Raw genomic sequence first — 18937 nt, 5'->3', positions numbered from 1 at the left:
AGCCAGGTAATATGAAATTATATGTCTCTAGGTGTCCATATCTGATAGTAGGACAGAGTGGAAACATATATAATAACCTGATATAAGCGCCCCAGATGACCGTGGCAGACACCTAAGATTGCCTGATTAAAGTATATATAAAGCGCTCCTGCCAGGGATATCCTACATTGACAACCCCATGTTAAATAATGAATAGTAGTGATTGGCAAAATCACAAGTGAAAAAATATATATCACAAGTCAGTATATGCCATAGAGTTATATCAAAAGGTCCCTTATTAATAACACCATTGATATAATACCATCAATGTGAATGTATGGACTAGTATTACATATGCCCTGAATTCCCTAGTTAAGTATATATCAGGCGCCTAATAAATACCGAGCAACAAGCACACAGTCAGAAAAATCTCAGAGCGCTAGCGGCACCACCGCTCGCTGGCTCCACTTCCGGGTATGACGTCACTGTGTATTATTTAATATTTATATATTTTTCAACTATTGTATGTGCATTTTCAGGTACGAGACTAAACTTTATTTATTAGGATACCTGAATTCATATGAATCTATTTGCTTTCTGAGAACCAGTTATATATTATATATATTATATTTTCAAGATCTATCTTAATAGTGGATTATCATACACATATATCATGAATCTAATTTCATGATAAATATTTGATATAGTGTGTCTATTATATATCAATATTCCCAAGATCCATACTTACCTTTATCTTTTATATACTATAATGCTAACACACTATATTCATTGTCTATGGTGACCATATTTTTGTTTACTGATATCTATAATTCCTTCTTTATTAAATTATTTTTCAAATTCATTAGTTTATCATTTCTTAGCCCTTAAGAACTTTGGGATTTTTCCCAATATTTGGCTAATATACAATTAATAATTCTCATCAATACAAATATAGTTCTATTACTCCCTACATTTCTAATAAACTCTCCCATGATCTAATATCATATATTAACTTACCAATCCTATTTGTAGTTTAGTGATAGTAATATAGTTGTTTTAATATAAGTCATTGTCTAATTTAGACTGGATTATGTGAAACGCTGTATAGATATAATAGGATCATTCCATATTGATACAATCATTGGCTATTTTATATGTCAGTCATCTTCTAGACATCTGATTGGATGTCCTCGTGATAAAAGACCTGTCTTTTGCTACAATCGGCTCCTCTTGATAAAGCTTGTTCTAAAAGTGAAACGTACGTTGAGGTTATGGGTAATTGACGTCAACAGTGACGTCATACCCGGAAGTGGAGCCAGCGAGCGGTGGTGCCGCTAGCGCTCTGAGATTTTTCTGACTGTGTGCTTGTTGCTCGGTATTTATTAGGCGCCTGATATATACTTAACTAGGGAATTCAGGGCATATGTAATACTAGTCCATACATTCACATTGATGGTATTATATCAATGGTGTTATTAATAAGGGACCTTTTGATATAACTCTATGGCATATACTGACTTGTGATATATATTTTTTCACTTGTGATTTTGCCAATCACTACTATTCATTATTTAACATGGGGTTGTCAATGTAGGATATCCCTGGCAGGAGCGCTTTATATATACTTTAATCAGGCAATCTTAGGTGTCTGCCACGGTCATCTGGGGCGCTTATATCAGGTTATTATATATGTTTCCACTCTGTCCTACTATCAGATATGGACACCTAGAGACATATAATTTCATATTACCTGGCTCCACTATCCCTAATTTTAACACACATTGCTCTATCTTTTTTTCACCATATTCTATCTGTTTTTTAAATATTTCACTTTTTTACCAATGAGGTTGTATACCATCATCTAGATGGATATGTTTTTCATTTATTAATAAAGGCTTCTTGCCCTGAATTATTTAATGGTGATTATTGAATTTCCTTTCTATGTGGATAGGAGTGCTTCCAATCCCTTCTTTCTCTTATTCCTTGTTAAGGGCCACTAAACCACAACACTAAAATTTTCAGCTATGAGCCATGAAGATAAAATACATTGTCCATTGACCTGACATTTCATTGCAGCTCTGTTATGGCGATAACAGAAGGGGTTTTTGAGTGGAACAAGTATGGCCACAATCTGGGGAGTACGGCCAGTACTGCTGTGAGGGGCCCAGACAGACCTCTCCGTTTGTCCAGGCTCCCTGGGCTGTCCGGGCCCCTCAGTCTGACTGACAGTGCTGCCCCTTCTTCTCCGCGATGCTGCAGCTCCGCCTCCCAGGCTCTGATAGGCTGGGAGCGTGGGACAGTGACGTCATCATTGCGCGCCGCGCTCCCAGTGTATCAGGGACCGGGAGCTGCAGCATCGCGAAGGAGAAGGTAAGTTGATTAGGTACTCATTTTATAGGAGAGGGGCAGATAGTAGAGGACATTAACCATGGGGGTCGGGGAGAAGGGAACTGTGGGGGAGGGCATTAACTGTGATTGGGGGGGAGAGGAGGACATTAACTGTGATTGGGGGGGAGAAGGGCAGGCTGGGCTGGGGGTCAGGAGGGCTTCTGCCCCCTGGGCCAGTCTCATATGGGCTATCTTGGGCTGGGTCACTGGGCCACCTGCATTTTTTCCCCTTTAAAATAGACTGCCCCTGGGCTAAACTTTGCCAGCCCTCCCCTGGAGAAGGGGACATTTACTGTGATTGTGGGGAGAGGAGAGGGAGACATTTACTGTGATTGCGGGGAGGGGAGGGGGGGACATTTACTGTGATTGCAGGGAGGGGAGAGGGGGACATTTACTGTGATTGCAGGGGTGAGGGGAACATTTACTTTGGAGGGAGGGGAGATGGGGACATTTACTGTGATTGCCGGGGAGAGGGGAACATTTACTTTGGGAGGAGGGGAACATTTACTGTGATGAGGGAGTGGGAAGAATGTACTGTGATGAGGGAGAGGGGCACATGTATGGCGAAGAGGGAGGGGGGCACATGTATGGGGAGGGGGGGCCCTGCCAGATTAATTAGTACTAGGCGCCACAGTTTCTGATGGCAGCCCTGGCCACAATACTTTTTAAACAGACAACTAATGCAAAAGGCATTTATCAGTATATGAAATGTACATACTGTGGAATTCGCAACAAAACTATACACGGTTTCTGGTGCCGGTTGCACATTCTGCTTATTTTCTTGTCTTTGTGATTTATTTTTCTGAAACAAGAAAAATGAATGTTTCTCTTTGCCAGTTTTCTTGACAGGTTACAGTTTTGGTTATATATTAAGTTTTTAATTTCTCTTTGAGAATTATGAACATATGAATTGAGTAAACTATTGATTTTGTATTATGTTTTTTGTTACAAATTGTTTAAACATCAAAATATTATTTTAGGTACACAGAGATGAGGTGACACCTGTCTTCTCTGTAAAGCTGTAGCCAATCATTTTGTTATTGGAGTTTGGAGCTAATTTACATACATAAATTATTAATTTATTGCTAGATGTATAAAAATGGTTTGTTTTTTTACTTTTTTTGCACAGACAGACACCAGGGAATAGATTTACTAAACTGCGGGTTTGAAAAAGTGGCATTGTTACCTATAGCAACCAATCAGATTCTAGCTGTGGTTTTGTAGAATGTGCTAAATAAATGACAGCTAGAATCTGATTGGTTGCTATAGGACACATCTCCACTTTTTCAAACATGCAGTTTAGTAAATATACCCCAGGGTATTTAGGTACATTTAGGTACACATTTTGTAATATAATTTACAACCAATCAGCAAGTTTTCATTTGTCTAGTGCAAGTTGGACAATAAAAGAGCTTCTGAGTGGTTGCTATGATTTGGTGCAGAGTTTCACATAAATGCAATGTTTGCAAACAAATATATTATATATATATATATATATATATATATATATCATACTTGCCAACTCTCCCTGAATGTCAGGGAGACTCCCTGAAATAGGGGTGATCTCCCTCACTCCCTGAAGAGTCTGGCATTCTCCCTGATGCTGAGCCAGTACAAGACGTGGTTGGCTTCGCCATCTGTGGCATGATGACACAGTTCAGAAATTGTGTCCTATGCCCATGTATTGATGCCTATGGAGGTGGCCATTTTCATGGAGACCAAGATTTAATCAAAGACTGACAGGTAAGACAACATGACTTCAGTAATGGAGACAGAAATGTAAAAGACACTTCAGTCTCTAGAGAGTCATTAGCTACTCTTCTTTAACGCATAGTTGCCTACTCTCCGGGAATGTCCAGGAGACTCCTGCATTTCTGGGAGACCTCCCGGTTCTCGCCCCCGACAATAGATAAGTGGCGGGGCTTAATGACGCAAATATTGTGTCATCTTAGCTCCGCCCCCTGCTGTAATTGGCCAAAATTGTGCCAATCGTTTAGGGGACAGGACCAAAATGATACGATTTGTCAAGCCCTGCCCCTGCACGCCCACCTCTCCCGGGATCTGCCTGAAGCTAACGAGAAAAAGTTGGCATGTAATATATATATATATATATATATATATATATATATATATATATATATATATAAAACTGTATACAAGAATAATGATATTGGTTTATGGTATAAAACATGAGGTTGGTGGCTTGATATGAATGTAATTTTTTTTCTTCTAAAAATGTAATAACTTTTGTTCTTAAAATGATCATTAGAAGACAAATATAGTTCCCTATAACACTGGTATAACATACCCGCACAGGCTGAACCTCACTATACAAAGAAGTCACCACGCTTTGCTCAGGTCTTGTAGCGGAATCATATTGATTTTCCTCATGTCTTGGTGAATCAACCACCTACAGAAGAGAAATACGTTTGCTATTTAAAGTTTTTATTTTTTTCAGATCACACTCGCTTATTTGGTTATGTGTAAATTGTATATTAGTTAGCAAATCTTTATTGCCTAAATGTTGAAAAGTCGGAGACAATGACTGTTTTCACCTTGAGCCCAATAAAAAAAAAAAAATATTTATTGTGAATTACACACACTCATGGTAATATTCACGTCTAAGAAAGGGTTTCCCTCCGCAGTGAAGTTATGCTCATTTTCCAAGTTTTTAAATTAAATAAAAAAACACAGAACTGTCAATGTATACAGAACTGACACATTTCCCCTTCCATTCCAAAAATAAGACACATTTGCTAAATTTAGGTGTTGTCAGGAAGGTTTTAAATGATAAAAACAGAATGCAGTTATAACCTGAACATAGGTTGTCGGCGTCTCAATTTCTTGGCGTTTTCCTGAAAAAAATAATATTTTTATGATTTACTTTAGACTATGCATTGAAAATATAAGATATAAACATACCAGGGATGAAGAAATTAATTAAAGGGATCCCTTCATCCTGTTAATGTTTACATTTGTTGTGTGAAATTAAATCTAAGTTTACTTTGCAATTAAAAAAAACCCTTATTTAAAATATATCCAGTTTTGTTCTTAATATGTTGCTCTTTCGAAATATTCAAAACTACATTTGGGTGGGTGTTGAAAGCCGTTACTTCATTCTTTGTGGTAACATGTATATTAGGCAAGGCATGTCATGTACACTGGACTTTTCACACACGTTACAGAGACAACTCAGAAGAAAGACCTTCTGAATTTCTATTCAATGTACAGGGTGAGTCAAAAGTCGCAGTACACCCTTTTATTTCAAAAACTCTACAGGAATTGGGAAAACCTGAATACTCCAGTAAGGTATGGGTGACGTGGTCTATCTTTTACGGTATGTACCAAACATGGGCGCCATCTTGAAATCGGCCAATCGGCCCAATTCCTGTAGAGTTTTTGAAATAAAAGGGTGTACTGCGACTTTTGACTCACCCTGTATAGTTGGTTTACCAGCCGGGTAGAAGTTTTGTCTTTTGTCAGATCTGAATATCAGAATAATCTTGTGTTAAACATTTGCTCAGACGGACCATGGAAACGTGGAAATTAGATGAAATCTTACAATTCTGCTGTGTGGTTAAAAAAAAAAAGTCCATGTTCACATGAGAATATATGAGCCACATCTTTTTCCACCGCTCTTAAATAACTCCCTGTTTACCTACTAGTTGTATTGCAAATATTGGGCACTGCGATGGGAGAATCAAGATGGAATTATTAAGGCAAATTCGGTTGTGGAAGGAGAGGTGTTTACTCTATTCAATGGTTAAAATACGATCATACAGACAATATATTTTGATCACACTTGTATAGGCATGAACTGTTTCTATGGCAAGGCAGTTTTTAAAGACCTTCACATGATGTACAGAATGGTAGATATTTATTATAGTTATTCCACATGCAACTGTGTAATATAGGTGGTCACTATGGGTAACACCAATCAGGTGCTAGCTGTCATTTTTCTAGTGTAGTTTAGTAAATGGAAGCAAACATCTGATTGGTTGCTTTGGGCAAAATCAGCTCCTCTGTACAGTTACCTGTGGAACAGTTTTCATATTCTAATGTGGAATGTAGTAATGGAATCATAGTTTAATCTGTAAATGGTTTTCTTCTAAAAACCCACAGTATCTTCACAATCAAAATATTTAGCACCTCTAAGGAAATATTTTAGATATACAAACTGTACAGAAGCAATTACACGTATCACCAAAAAACCATTGATTGTCGGGAAACATCATTAACAGAGGGATAGATGTTCAGTTGTCTACAGACTGTCTGCTGTTAACTACAGTCATTACCAACCATCCATTTATAAATAAAAATTAATAGCTAGTGCCGACAGTAGGGACAATAATGAAAATGAGTTAACTATGCAATCAGCTGGTGTAACCCATAGCAATGTGGAAGATATTTGCTTTAATGTTCTAAATTGTAACAAAACCACTTGAATTTAAGAGCTTTGTTTTATGTAGAAGTGTTTTTGACACCACAAACTTCCTGCATCAGTTTGACAGGACACTTATATGTTGATAATGTTTACAAGCTAGGATTGGCTAAACATTGGCCTAGCCCCTCCCACTTCTGACTTGCATACACATGGACGCAAGGGTGATTGGTGAGATGACATGCTCTGTGCTGCCGTCAACATTCTAATGTTCTGATTGGCTCGTTCTAGCCTCACCCCCTTCATCTCCTGTTCATCTGTATGTACCCATTTTTAAACAACGAATACAATAGGCATTGTGACTCTAGTCAAATGACAGATTCTGATTAGCTGCCATGGCCCAGCTTGTGTTAATAGGGTGATAGTATTTATCTGTAGTTGAGGAATTTAAATAATAGGAGAAGAAAAATATAGAATATATGAAAATAATACCACTTTGTAAACAGCACCATTGTATTGTAATACTGGGTAACTGAATGGGACTCTGCATGGGAATTATGTAGACTATGTAAGTTAATTTCTTATCCTGTATCGGAAGAGACCTTAGGAGCACTATAATCCTGATTTACACATTGTACATTTGTTCTAACAGGAGAAGATATTTTCAGGTTTGCAGCAGATCAAAAAGATTACGTATTTGTACTACTTTATAAGGACTTGGAAACCTCTAAATGTAAATGTTCAGTAATGAAGCATGAATATAGATGTATACCCTGGGGTCCCACAGTAGCTGTGTTATAATAAAAAGTAAGACAGTAGAAGCCACACACACATATTTGTGACATTGTCCTAAGTGGTTGTGGAAAACAGTGTATACTGCAAAGCATAGCATGTCAGTTATGCCTGCTGTGTATGAATCCACCAAACTGCAACTTATAAAGAGTTTTTCTATTACCCTGGATATAAATACATATTGAATGATACTTACTTTTTCTTTTTTTCTTCCAGAGTATAAAAGAAACAACTATGAGGATAGCAATGATAAGTAATATAACAGCTACAATAATGTGAGTCCTTTCAGATTGTATAACGCCTGATTCTGTTCCTGAAATAGGAGTATAGACAACATTGATGATATACAGTAGAATAAGATAATATAAAAGTATGAGATAAAAAACATGGGAAGCCCCCAACACATTCAGTATTCTATATACATTGTATCAGGTAGTGTGAATAACGAGTATAACAGATTTATATGTTATTTATACATTTACATAATAGGTGTCAAAATGCTTTCAGCCACCTGCAATCCTCCATTTTCGGTACCACTGCAGAGCTAAAATTATTTTCAATTTATCAAATGCTGAGTCATTTGGCCTCAGAAAAAGAGCATGACTGATATTTGGAAACGTTTTGGTGTTATAAAGAGGGATGACTTTATATTTGATTTTATTGCATCAATATGTCATTGTAGTGCCTGAGAATGTTTAAATACTGCAAATTCTACCACTTCTAAACATCTGAAAGTCAAGTTGACCGGCATAGAGATAACATCTAATCCTGGGACATTAATTCCATCTATAATAATTAGAAATGCTCAGTTGATTTCACTTCCGGTAGGAGCACCTTTGTACACCTTCATTTTGTATGTGTTTTTATCTTATATTTATTTTTTTATATGCAAATGGAATTACTACATTTTGGATATTGAGACAATATTACGCTACATCCTCCTTGTTTTTCACTTTTGGGTATTAATGTGGAAAACATCTCTGGAAGATTGGATGTACAAGATAAAGAAACCTTTAAGGGCCTATTCCCAAAGTCATTCTGGTAGGCGTTTAACCAAAAGGGACACTTGTGTGAGCCTATGGTACAGGTCTGCACATTATTGTGCTTTCATCACAAGAGAACAATTTGGAGGATCTTTAAAGAGACATTAGTTTTGTTATCACTCAAGAATCTGTTTGGTACGGTCACACCACAAGATATATACACATCAATAAGCTGAAAATACATCATATATTTAACAAACCGTTGGGGTGTTGGAAATACAATACTTCATGTGTATTTAAACAAATTGCACTATGTCTGTGTTTGTTTTTTTGTTTTCTATATGATGTGGCTGGTCAATATTGTATGTTGATGAATCATATGATTTGATTTCACAAACTCGAACTTGACGTGAATATTATAAGTATTATAGATATTGCATAGCTACTTTATTATGCGATTATTTGGTTTTCTTTTCATAGTTATATTTTTGCTTTGTACATTAGCGCTAGAGATCTTTTCATTTTTGCATCTCTATGTAACTTTCATTAGTTTGTAAAAAGCATTCGCAGGGGTGTAACAAAGCCACTTCACCCTTCCAAGGTCCCCGCGCATGCGTAGTGATGCCCTATTTGGAGTAGAGTGTGGGCCTCAGAGGGTAGACCATCATTGCCAGGCCTTACCGCTATAGTGCTTGGCGATGCCGGTCCATCTATTTAAACCAGCGTTAAGGAAAATGTTCTATCTCATCACTGCACAAAATCTTTGTTATCGAAATGCATGATTAACATTTCATGGCCAGCTGAGCGGTGCTCAGCTCCCCGGTCATACTGACTAGCAGCAGTAAGAGGACTCTTACTAGTCGCTGGTCAGTCTGGGGTAAATCTGTTCATGCATGAGTGGGCTTGCCGATTCGAACATGTGCAGAGAAACTGGAAGACTGAACTTGGGCTTCTTGTTCCAGATACAACAAAAAAATAACAAAGTTATAAAAATAAATGTATAAATTAATAAAATAAACTTTATTTAAACAAAAAAAATTAAAATGCTATATTTTAATAAAGCATTTTTTCTTCTTCGCACTCCATGGCATCTATAACTATGGATAGCTTCCTTTTCCAGGTTAGGTAGAGATGGGTAGCAAAAAACATTCCCCAGATGGTATATAAGATAGCTCCTCCTTTTCCTCTTTCTAGGCCAGGTAGCGTATATTGTTTTCTGTAAGTAGGGGCTTACCTTCTCTGGAAATCCTGGTGACGCATAAGTGAATGCATGAGAGCTGTGGATGGGGTTGACTTCCTGGGTGCATCAGATCGCTGCCTTAGGAGAGATTCTAATGCAGTACCTTTTGAATTTAGAACCTGTTCCTGGATGCCGGTGGTCGGCATTGTATCACAGGTCATTGGGAGGAACATACTGTGTGTCTGCACTGACCTGCTTGGAGCTTCCCTGAATGAGGGAAATGTTTTACCAACTGAGTCTGCAGGACGTGGCTCACAGCCCAGGTCAGAGCTCAAACAGCTCAAGAGCAGGTAATTTCTCTTGTTCCAGGAGGTCAAGAAGGTACAGATTTTTACTTGAGACTTGCTGATAAGAAAGGCATCACGGACCTTTCGCACAATCCTGGATTCAAAAAGACTCAACAAGTCTGTCCATAACAGACATTTCCTCATGGAGTCTGTAAATTCCTTAGGCGAAGAGAACTTAATCACATCCATAGTTCTTCAGGATGGCTATTTTAATATCCCTGTGGCTGTTCATCACAGGAAGTTATACTCAGATTTTGTGTACTGGGCCAGCACTCTCAGTTCACTTGCTGACTTTTCAGGTTGGCTACATCTCGGAGAACTTTTACCAAGGTGTTAGCCACACTTATAGTGGAACTGAGGAAGCAAGGAGTGAAGAGATGTCCTTATCTGGATGACATTCTTGTGGCGCAGAATTCAGAACACAGTGTTAGTTGCAAGACTGTCCAAGTAATGTAGTTTCTGTATTAGCATGGCTGTATTCTGAACAAGGTGAAAAGTCATCTTATCCCATCACAACGTATTCAGTTCCTGGGGGTCCAGATAGACATCATGCAGGACAAAGTATTATTATCATAGGAAAGGTGTATCAAGATCCAGTCCTTAGCACGTCAGCTGCGGACTGAGGCAAGTCTCAATAAAGAAAGGTCTACAATCGGTGGGTATGTTCCCATTCACTATAGGAATAAACTCGTGGGCAAGCTGACATAACCGCGATCTCCTAATAGTCCCGATAGAGCTCATAAGGATATTGGATTACAGAAGGACTTCCCTGAACCAGATCATTACCTTGTCAGAAATCACCAGACAGTCGCTAAGGTGGTGGCTAAGCCAAAAATTAAGAACAAAAGATGATTCTAACTACAGATGCCAGTCTCACAGGTTGGGAAGCTCACCTTCAAGTGCAAGTAGTACAAGGCAAGTGGTCACAGAATGAGACAAGTCTTCATGTAAACGTCTTGAACATCAGAGCAGTATGGAAAGTGCTTCAACACTTTCATTCTCAACTCCAAGGAAAGTATTTCAGAATTTCAGAATTTTCTCAGAAAACAGAACAGTGGAAGTCTTCATAAATCAGCAGATAGGTACGAGAAAGCCAAATCTTGATGATGAAGTAGCAGAGATCATGTCTTGGGCAGAAAATAACTTTTTTGCAAGAGTCTCTATGGCAGCCCAATTTCCTATCCATGCTTGTAACGTTGTGTTTATATTTTTCAGACGCAAGCTTGGGAAGTCACTCAAGGACCTTATATACTACCTAGGGTGTGTGTTTTGTTATCTGTCTCTACCTATCCTGGAAAAGGAAGCTTCCCATAGTTATGGCTGCTATGGAAAAGGAATTGTCGATAATTATAATCTGTTCATTAAGCCATTAATATATTTATGTCCATTAATATAACAAGTGATCCCCTTTTAAAATTAAACCACACAATAAGAATAGCACAGTAAATAATCATCTTTGGTGACGCTAACGACTTACAAGAACCAGTAACTCACAGTCCCTAACATAGCACCAAAAATAAAAAGTTACTCAGTGATGCTATTAGTCGGTGAGACAAATTATAAGACAGATAATAGATGAAATAATTCTTATCACCTTATAGTACATTCATTTGATGCTCCATTTAATGCTAATATTTCCAGTCAAGTGTCTCATGGTATCCATTGGTATAGCTTAGATAATGAGGCTTCGATGGTAGAAATAACTGCAGCGGGCTCAACATTATATCTCGCTCTTTCAGGCGGAGTGTGAAACAGTATTGGGAAGTGACACATCTCTTCATCAGGTAATTTTACTATTCATATAACTTTATCTATCATTTTTTAGATATAGCAATGCTGTTTAAATTAGTGTAATGATTATGCAGTTGATCTGATAAAGGCTAATTTTTATCATTTATCATCATCATCACCATTTATTTATATAGCGCCACTGATTTCGCAGCGTTGTACAGAGAGTCCCTCACATCACTTACATCAGTCCCTGCCCCATTGGAGCTTACAATCTAAATTCCCTAACACACACACACACAGACAAAGAGAGAGACTGGGGTCAATTTTGATAGCAGCCAAGTAACCTACTAGTATGATTTTGAAATGTGGGAGGAAACCGGAGCACCCGGAGGAAACCCACGCAAGCACGGGGAGAACATACAAACTCCTCACAGATAAGGCCATGGTCAGGAATTGAACTCATGACCCCAGTGCTGTGAGGCAGAAGTGCTAACCACTGAGCCATCGTGCTGCCCCTTCATTGTCATCATTGCCATTAATTAGTGTTCAGTGATATATTGTGTCCATTACTTACCACCAGTTATATTTTCATCACAAAAGTATATTAAAATGGATTCTTATAGAGTGGATATAAGTCTACACACCCTTATTGAAATTGAAGGTGTTTGTGATGTAAAGTCTTTTTTTCTAAATGTGCCTTGTAACCAACACATTTCAGAAAAACAAATAGACAGTTTTTAGCAAAAAAAACAACTTACAATACGTGGTTGCATAAGTGCTCACATCCTTTCATAATTGGGCTGTGTTCAGAATTAACCAATAATACTCAAAATCATGTTCAAAGGTAATTAACATACACCTGGCAGCAATGAAAGTGATTGTGATTAGCCCAAAATAAAAATCAGCTGTCCTTGTAGGTTACATCTTGCTAGGATAGCCATGGTTCGCAAAGAGCTTTCAAAACATCTACAGGATCTCATTGTTCAAAGGTACCAGTTGGGAGAAGGATATAAAAGAGTTTCAAAAGACTTTACATGTATCATGGAACTGTGAAGACTATAATCAATAAGTGGAGAAAATGTAGCACAGTTGGGACAGCTATCTAGAGGCCCATGGCAACATTGAACAAGCTTCAGGAAGTTCTGGTAAGAAATAGACACTCCCCACATATGCCAACAATCTTCTGTATTCTGCACATACCTGGGCTATGTCACAAGACAGAAGCACAAAAAGGAACAAGTTAAATTTTAGTTGCGGTCTGCTAAATTGCCAGAAAACGAGGTGAGAGGCGAGATTGCTCTAATAGTAATCAAATATTATTACCCCCTTAGTATAATTATATATTCATATTCCCCCATAATATAATAATACAATAATATTGCTCCTAAATAAAATGAACAATAACATTTGCTCCCATAGGTTAATTATAACTACATTTTAATAATAATTGCCTCCATAATTCATACGTCAATGGTGCCTTATCTTATGTTCTGAATAGCAAGGTAGCTCAAACGGTATGCCTGCCTTTTTTTCTGTCCGTTTTGACTAAACCGTCGGCAGTTAAACATTAAACGTTTAACTAATCCACTGGAGGTTAAACATTCCAGCCTCAAACCGACCTATAGTAAATGTGGCCGTTTGGAACACCGAACCGCTGGAAATTTGCAGCAATGTGTGGCAGTATCAAAGTGCCGCCAAAAACACTATTTTTAGCAAATCTACCCCATGGTGTCTTATGTAAGAAGGTACCCTTATCCTGTATTCTGACATGTACGGTAATAAGATTACATGTATGTACATTACACAGGTATATCAGTATAATTACCTTTGTTGCAGTATTGATGGGGAACCACAGACTCAGAGACGTTACCGGCAGGATTACTGGCAGTGCAGGTATAGGTGAAGTTTACATCGCTGGGAGGTACATATAGGACGTTTCGCGTCACATTTATATTACTGCTGTTTATATTCCTCCAGGTTATATTCACATCTGGTACTGTCACTGTACACATCAAGGTCATAGAGCAGGTGACATTACTGGTGACATTGGGACTGATCTGGATGTCACCGGCTGATAATCTTCCTGTAGGAAACAAATTGAGAACACACTCTACATTAATATAATAATGGCATGCATAAAGATCAATTATCCAATAAGCTTGCATGAAAAAATTTAATAAGTGCGAGGAGTAGTGGGACCCAAATTTAAAAAGCATTACTCGTGTGTTCCCAATCAGAGCCCAGCCATGTAAGCTGGTCCGAAGTTCTCGCTTGAAGATGACTGAGTTCCAAGACATGGACTGGTAGAAAGAGATAGAAACCAGTGGGATGACAGTAATTGAGATGGAGATCCTGAGAGAGATCAAATGGAGTGTGAGGTCAGAACAAGATAGTGCTTATCTGATCTGCATTGGTCAGACTGTGGGTGCTCATTTAGAAAAGCACTCTATACACTTTTAGACAGCCAGTGCACTAAACTATCAGCTTCACATAACAAATGGGTGGTGGAGTGGGGGATTTCTTATGGACTCAGCTACTACATCATCATTGGCTTGGAAGCTAGATTTTTGAGTGTGTATCCATAGCACCAGTGTCTCGCTTTTATTATTGTATTTACTATTTTATTATTGCGGTTACTGATTTCCCACGTAGCAGACCCTTAGCTATATATTGACTACAAGCTTTGTACTCCCCTTGTGTTCACTACTAATGAGACTTGGGGATTAACTCTTGCTGTGCCTATCTATCTGACCTATTCCTTTGTGCCATACCTTTGACTATGGTTTCTGATGTTATCCTTACCATCCAGTGCACCAGACCCTTGGTTTTGGCCTTAACAATGACCTGCATTAATCACTGGGCTATTATTCTTACAGAGTCCAACCAGGCTATTCTATATATTAATTGTGGAACTGTGATCATGATTATATACAGTGAATTGATGTCAGCCTGCTGCTATCATTCCCCAGAGTGGCAGATCTTTTACTAAGGCTGTCTCTAAGTGGACATTCAGACTTCTTATTAAAGATCAGGTTCTGTCAGATTGTGGCCACCAGCCACTGGGATCTACCTTACAACTTGCAAACAACTCAAACCAATGTCATTACACCATCCTGCATTTATCTAGAAACACCCAGATCAGAAGATTCCAAGTATTACACCCCTGAAGATGCTGCCAGGTCTATGCAATTTGCACAAAGTATTTGTGGACGGCCCTTTTCATGTTTTTGAAGTGCTTCTAATGAATAGATGTGGCTTCAAAATAGAAAGTTGATATAGTTGTCACGAGGCCACCGCGACTCTCCGTGCCTGCAGGAGGCGTCCTGGCCGTCTCCATGACGACCAAGACGTCACTTACTGTTTCGCCCCGGCCGTTGCCTAGACAACGGTCGGGACGCTCTGTATGTGAGCGCCGCGTCCCGTCATTAGAGGCAGCCGGGCACGTGCGCAAAGCAGCACCAATAATTCATTTATTATCCAGCTCCTTGGCTGATTGTTTGTTACTCCCCTCTGTGGCCATTGCTTAGTGTTGGTATATAAGGCAGGGAGGGCCTAGCCTCCCTACCGGTTATAGTTCCAGTCTCCCTGAGTCTAGCCTGCTCCTGAGCTATTGTTTGGTGTGAACCTTTGGATTGATTACCTGTGTATGACCTATTGCCTGTCCCTGGATTCTGAACCATTGCCTGTGACCTTGACCTATTGCCTGTACCCGGATTCTGATCCATTGCCTGTCCCCGGATTCTGAACCGTTGCCTGTGACCCTGACCGTGCTGGTACCTGACATCTCCGGTGCTCCGTCCAGTCTGCAGATCGCTGGCCTGCCCCCGTTCCGTGTGTTACCTTCTGTACCTGTGCGCAGCCATGTGAGTATAAACTTATACTACTCCGAGTTTAAGACCTGGGGGCATCTGAGTACCTGTGAGCATAACCAGTCTCTATGGGAAAGGCGGCTGCTAAAGGTTAAGACCTCTTCTACCAGTTCTATAAGTTTATGCCGCACTGGATGTTGTAACAATAGTATGTTGTTGTCACACCGTAAAGGAGGGTGCTCAACGACCATTATCTGAGTCCAACCGTCCAACAGGATACACTATTTTTTTTAATGTTTGCAGAGTAAAGTAATATATTAGGTGATGGAATGCTTCTTTGTCAGACTTGCAAATATTTGCAATAACATAACACTCTATAGAGTAACACAAATAGAAACACCACCGAGACACATGCCCAGTCATATCTACATGCAGATGTTCTACTTGAAGAACAAGCCATGCACTTGACCAAGCCTCCATTGATGTATGAGGCCATGTCTAATGTAATCCAGATAGTTCAAAGATCAAGGAGGTGGGCAAGCCTCCATCGATGTATGGGGCTATGACAGGATGGACCACCTCTGCCACCCTGTCTGTTGTTGCTGGTAACCGGCTGGGCTTACTTTCTTGATCCCAAATGCACCCTCTAACAACAGTAGGAGGGGCTTAAGCTGCTGCCACCACTGGACTCCTTCACAGTATCCAGAATCGTGTTCCTTCTGGGTAACTGTCGCTGCTGGTGTACCCCCTTGCTGGTGCACCTGGTCTTGTAACCCTGACATCTTCCTATAGATCAGGGTTGCTGTGGATGGATCCCCCCTGGCCTATCACACTAGCCAGAGTTGCTGGGTAGCAGGCAGAGTGGTGGTACTGGAAAGCTGAGTCCAAACCTCAGAACAGCTGGGAACGGATTAGAGTTGGGTCTAATCTGTAGGTCACAGGAATTTCAGCATGGAAGAAGTTGTCAAGCAGGTCTTTTGAAGCAGTGATGTTTATTTAGCTCCAGTAGTCCTAACAAGTACGGTTCACACTGGTTTAAGGTACCAGTGTTCAGGTCAGATGGAACAATAATGTTTCATTTCAGTACAAACCAGTGCTGTTTTGGACACAGCCTCACAGGGTAAGTCAGCTCCCTGAAGTCATGAGTTATTTTTAGTATCATGATGCAATATGTTTCCCCAAACATGTATTTAAATGCAATTTATACTTAACAAAATTTACACTTATTTGTGATATCCTACATCACGTGCTAGTTATATTGCTAGGTTTCCTGTCTGTCTAACAAGACCTGCACACGGGTTACAATTCCCTGTTGTCTTGGTCACTCACATTAAATAGACTTACTTAGAGTTTCCTGCTATCGGCAAAACAGACTCCCTCCCCACATATGCCTAATTGGAGATTTCCTCTAGCAAAGTTACAAAACCTCAAACAAGACATTTCCATACAAAACACATCCCAATGTAACACTATAAGTGCAGTTGCAATTATATACATTGGTGCCTGCACCACTAATTGAAATACATTTCTACAGTAAATTATTTCTACATGATCCAGCCACATATTAGTTATTTATAAGTGATCCAGTCACAGGGGCCATGTCTAATATTGTCCAGATAGTCCAAAGATCAAGGTGGTGAGCAAGCCTCCATTGATTTATGGGGCCTTGCCTGATATTGTCCAGATAGTCTGAAGATCAAGGAGGTGGACAAGCCTCCATTGATCTATGGGGCCATGCCTGATATTGTCCAAATAGTCTGAAGATCAAGGAGGTGGACAAGCCTCCATTGATTTGAAAAGAATCAATAAAATGGCATTGTGGCAACAACAAACAAACTTGACTACAGCTTCAAAAAAAAATCAACTTTTTTTTTATTAAATTACAACTAGCAAATATGGTTATACAGCTCAGACAACATATTTATAATGAATATTTCCGCCTGTAACAACTGAAGCTTAGTCTCTGTGCCGAGCTTTATTATCTGGAACAAGAAGCCGTTTCACACATTCATCAGAAATGCATATTTAGCTTAAATGTGGGTGCTATAAATATGCATGAAGTGTCGAAGTCAGCAAATTGGATAAAGTCATTTCAATTAAAGTCTAGCAAACTTGGTTGTCTTTGTCTGAAAAGATGCGTACGGTACGCTACGACGTACAAGGGCACGCTACGGCGTGAAAGGGCGTACGCATCCACTACACGTGGCAACAACAGTAATTGGTCTTTTACCATACATTCGCATAAACACGCATACTTATAAAATAGTACACATTAATGATAGTTGCAACACATAGTCAGTTATGTCGAAACATAGTAGTATTTATATGTTATATCAGAGTTACATGCATATTAGTGAAATACACGGAATGGGTTAAAGGAATAACATCATGAGTGGTATCATAATGAACCTTATTACATATCCTACTGTTTGGTTCACTCTGCGAGGGAATCGCAGAGTGCATACGCAAGTTATGAATGATAGGGAATTATGAACTACTTAAGACTAAGGAATCCTGGCGGGAAGAGCAGAGCATACCCCCTGCAGAGATGACCCCCTCCTTTGGATTCCTTAGGATGAACCAGCCAATGATTGACGACCCCTTGGACATTCCTGAGACCCAGACCAATAGATGCAAGCTATACCATCTTCATTGTATTACTGTATTTGATTGTGTATATAAGCAGCAGCTTGTGATCCAGAGTGCAGACATCTTGTCCCCAGACTTCAGGATTGAATGACTGCACTGGATCCAGAGCGCCTGCGATAAGTAACGGCTGTATTTACTATTACTTCGCTTGAGCATATATATATTCTATTATTTGCGAATAAATCTCTGTGCTTTGGAAACACAACTCGAGGTTCGACAATCGTTATTGGTTAGCGACAATACGCACATAACAATTTGGGGGCTCGTGAGCTTTGGAGGTTTCGTTGCCGATGATACGCAAGACCAACGGATTTCGGTTCCTCAACAAAGGGTGGAGACGCGTCATAAACGGGTAAGAACGCATGGTGTTCAAAACCTGAATTTTACTCTGTGTTGCGAAACCGAATGTCCGTTTTGCATTATCTAGGGCACGCTAACTAGAACCTAGGGACAAAAGAGAAAACTGTTTCTTTTTTCTGTCATTGTGCGTTTTAACTGTATTGCATTGCTTAGCATATGTGTACTTCCTGCTGTGCGTACGCGAACTTCCGGTAGACTTGCCACGTGGTTAAACAATCGTTTTGATAGTTATTGTACATGTATAGTATAATTACTTGTGAAAGCCTCTGAGATATTATTACTGTTGTTGGGAACTTTTGATTTTCTGCGCAGAAAAGGTGTATAGTGTGTGATGTTGT

General features: G+C 39.3%; 1 protein-coding gene and 1 long non-coding RNA gene across 4 annotated transcripts in view; one reads left to right on the top strand and one right to left on the bottom strand.

The window, feature by feature from the left end:
- LOC142108891 (SLAM family member 9-like) overlaps positions 1-18937 on the bottom strand; it is a 101617-nt gene that overhangs the window by 10053 nt on the left and 72627 nt on the right. For 2 of the 3 annotated variants that reach the window (XM_075192851.1, XM_075192853.1), the window contains 4 exons: positions 7737-7853; positions 5182-5222; positions 4676-4777; positions 3086-3169 (listed from right to left, as the gene is read on the bottom strand). In XM_075192851.1, coding sequence (XP_075048952.1) covers positions 3086-3169; positions 4676-4777; positions 5182-5222; positions 7737-7853 — 344 coding nt within the window. The remainder of the gene's footprint in view (positions 1-3085; positions 3170-4675; positions 4778-5181; positions 5223-7736; positions 7854-18937) is intronic. The other variant, XM_075192852.1, reaches the window with a different exon arrangement.
- The window catches only part of LOC142108892 (uncharacterized), a 126023-nt gene that overhangs the window by 52272 nt on the left and 54814 nt on the right, over positions 1-18937 (top strand). Inside the window, exon 2 of the long non-coding RNA XR_012680244.1 lies at positions 11790-11834. This is a non-coding gene — a long non-coding RNA (uncharacterized LOC142108892). The remainder of the gene's footprint in view (positions 1-11789; positions 11835-18937) is intronic.

The sequence above is a fragment of the Mixophyes fleayi genome, chromosome 12 (genome assembly GCF_038048845.1).
Source record: "Mixophyes fleayi isolate aMixFle1 chromosome 12, aMixFle1.hap1, whole genome shotgun sequence".
In the NCBI taxonomy this organism is placed as follows: Eukaryota; Metazoa; Chordata; class Amphibia; order Anura; family Limnodynastidae; genus Mixophyes; species Mixophyes fleayi.
The sequence above is the reverse complement of the archived record's forward strand: the minus strand, read 5'-3'. Positions and strand labels throughout refer to the sequence as shown.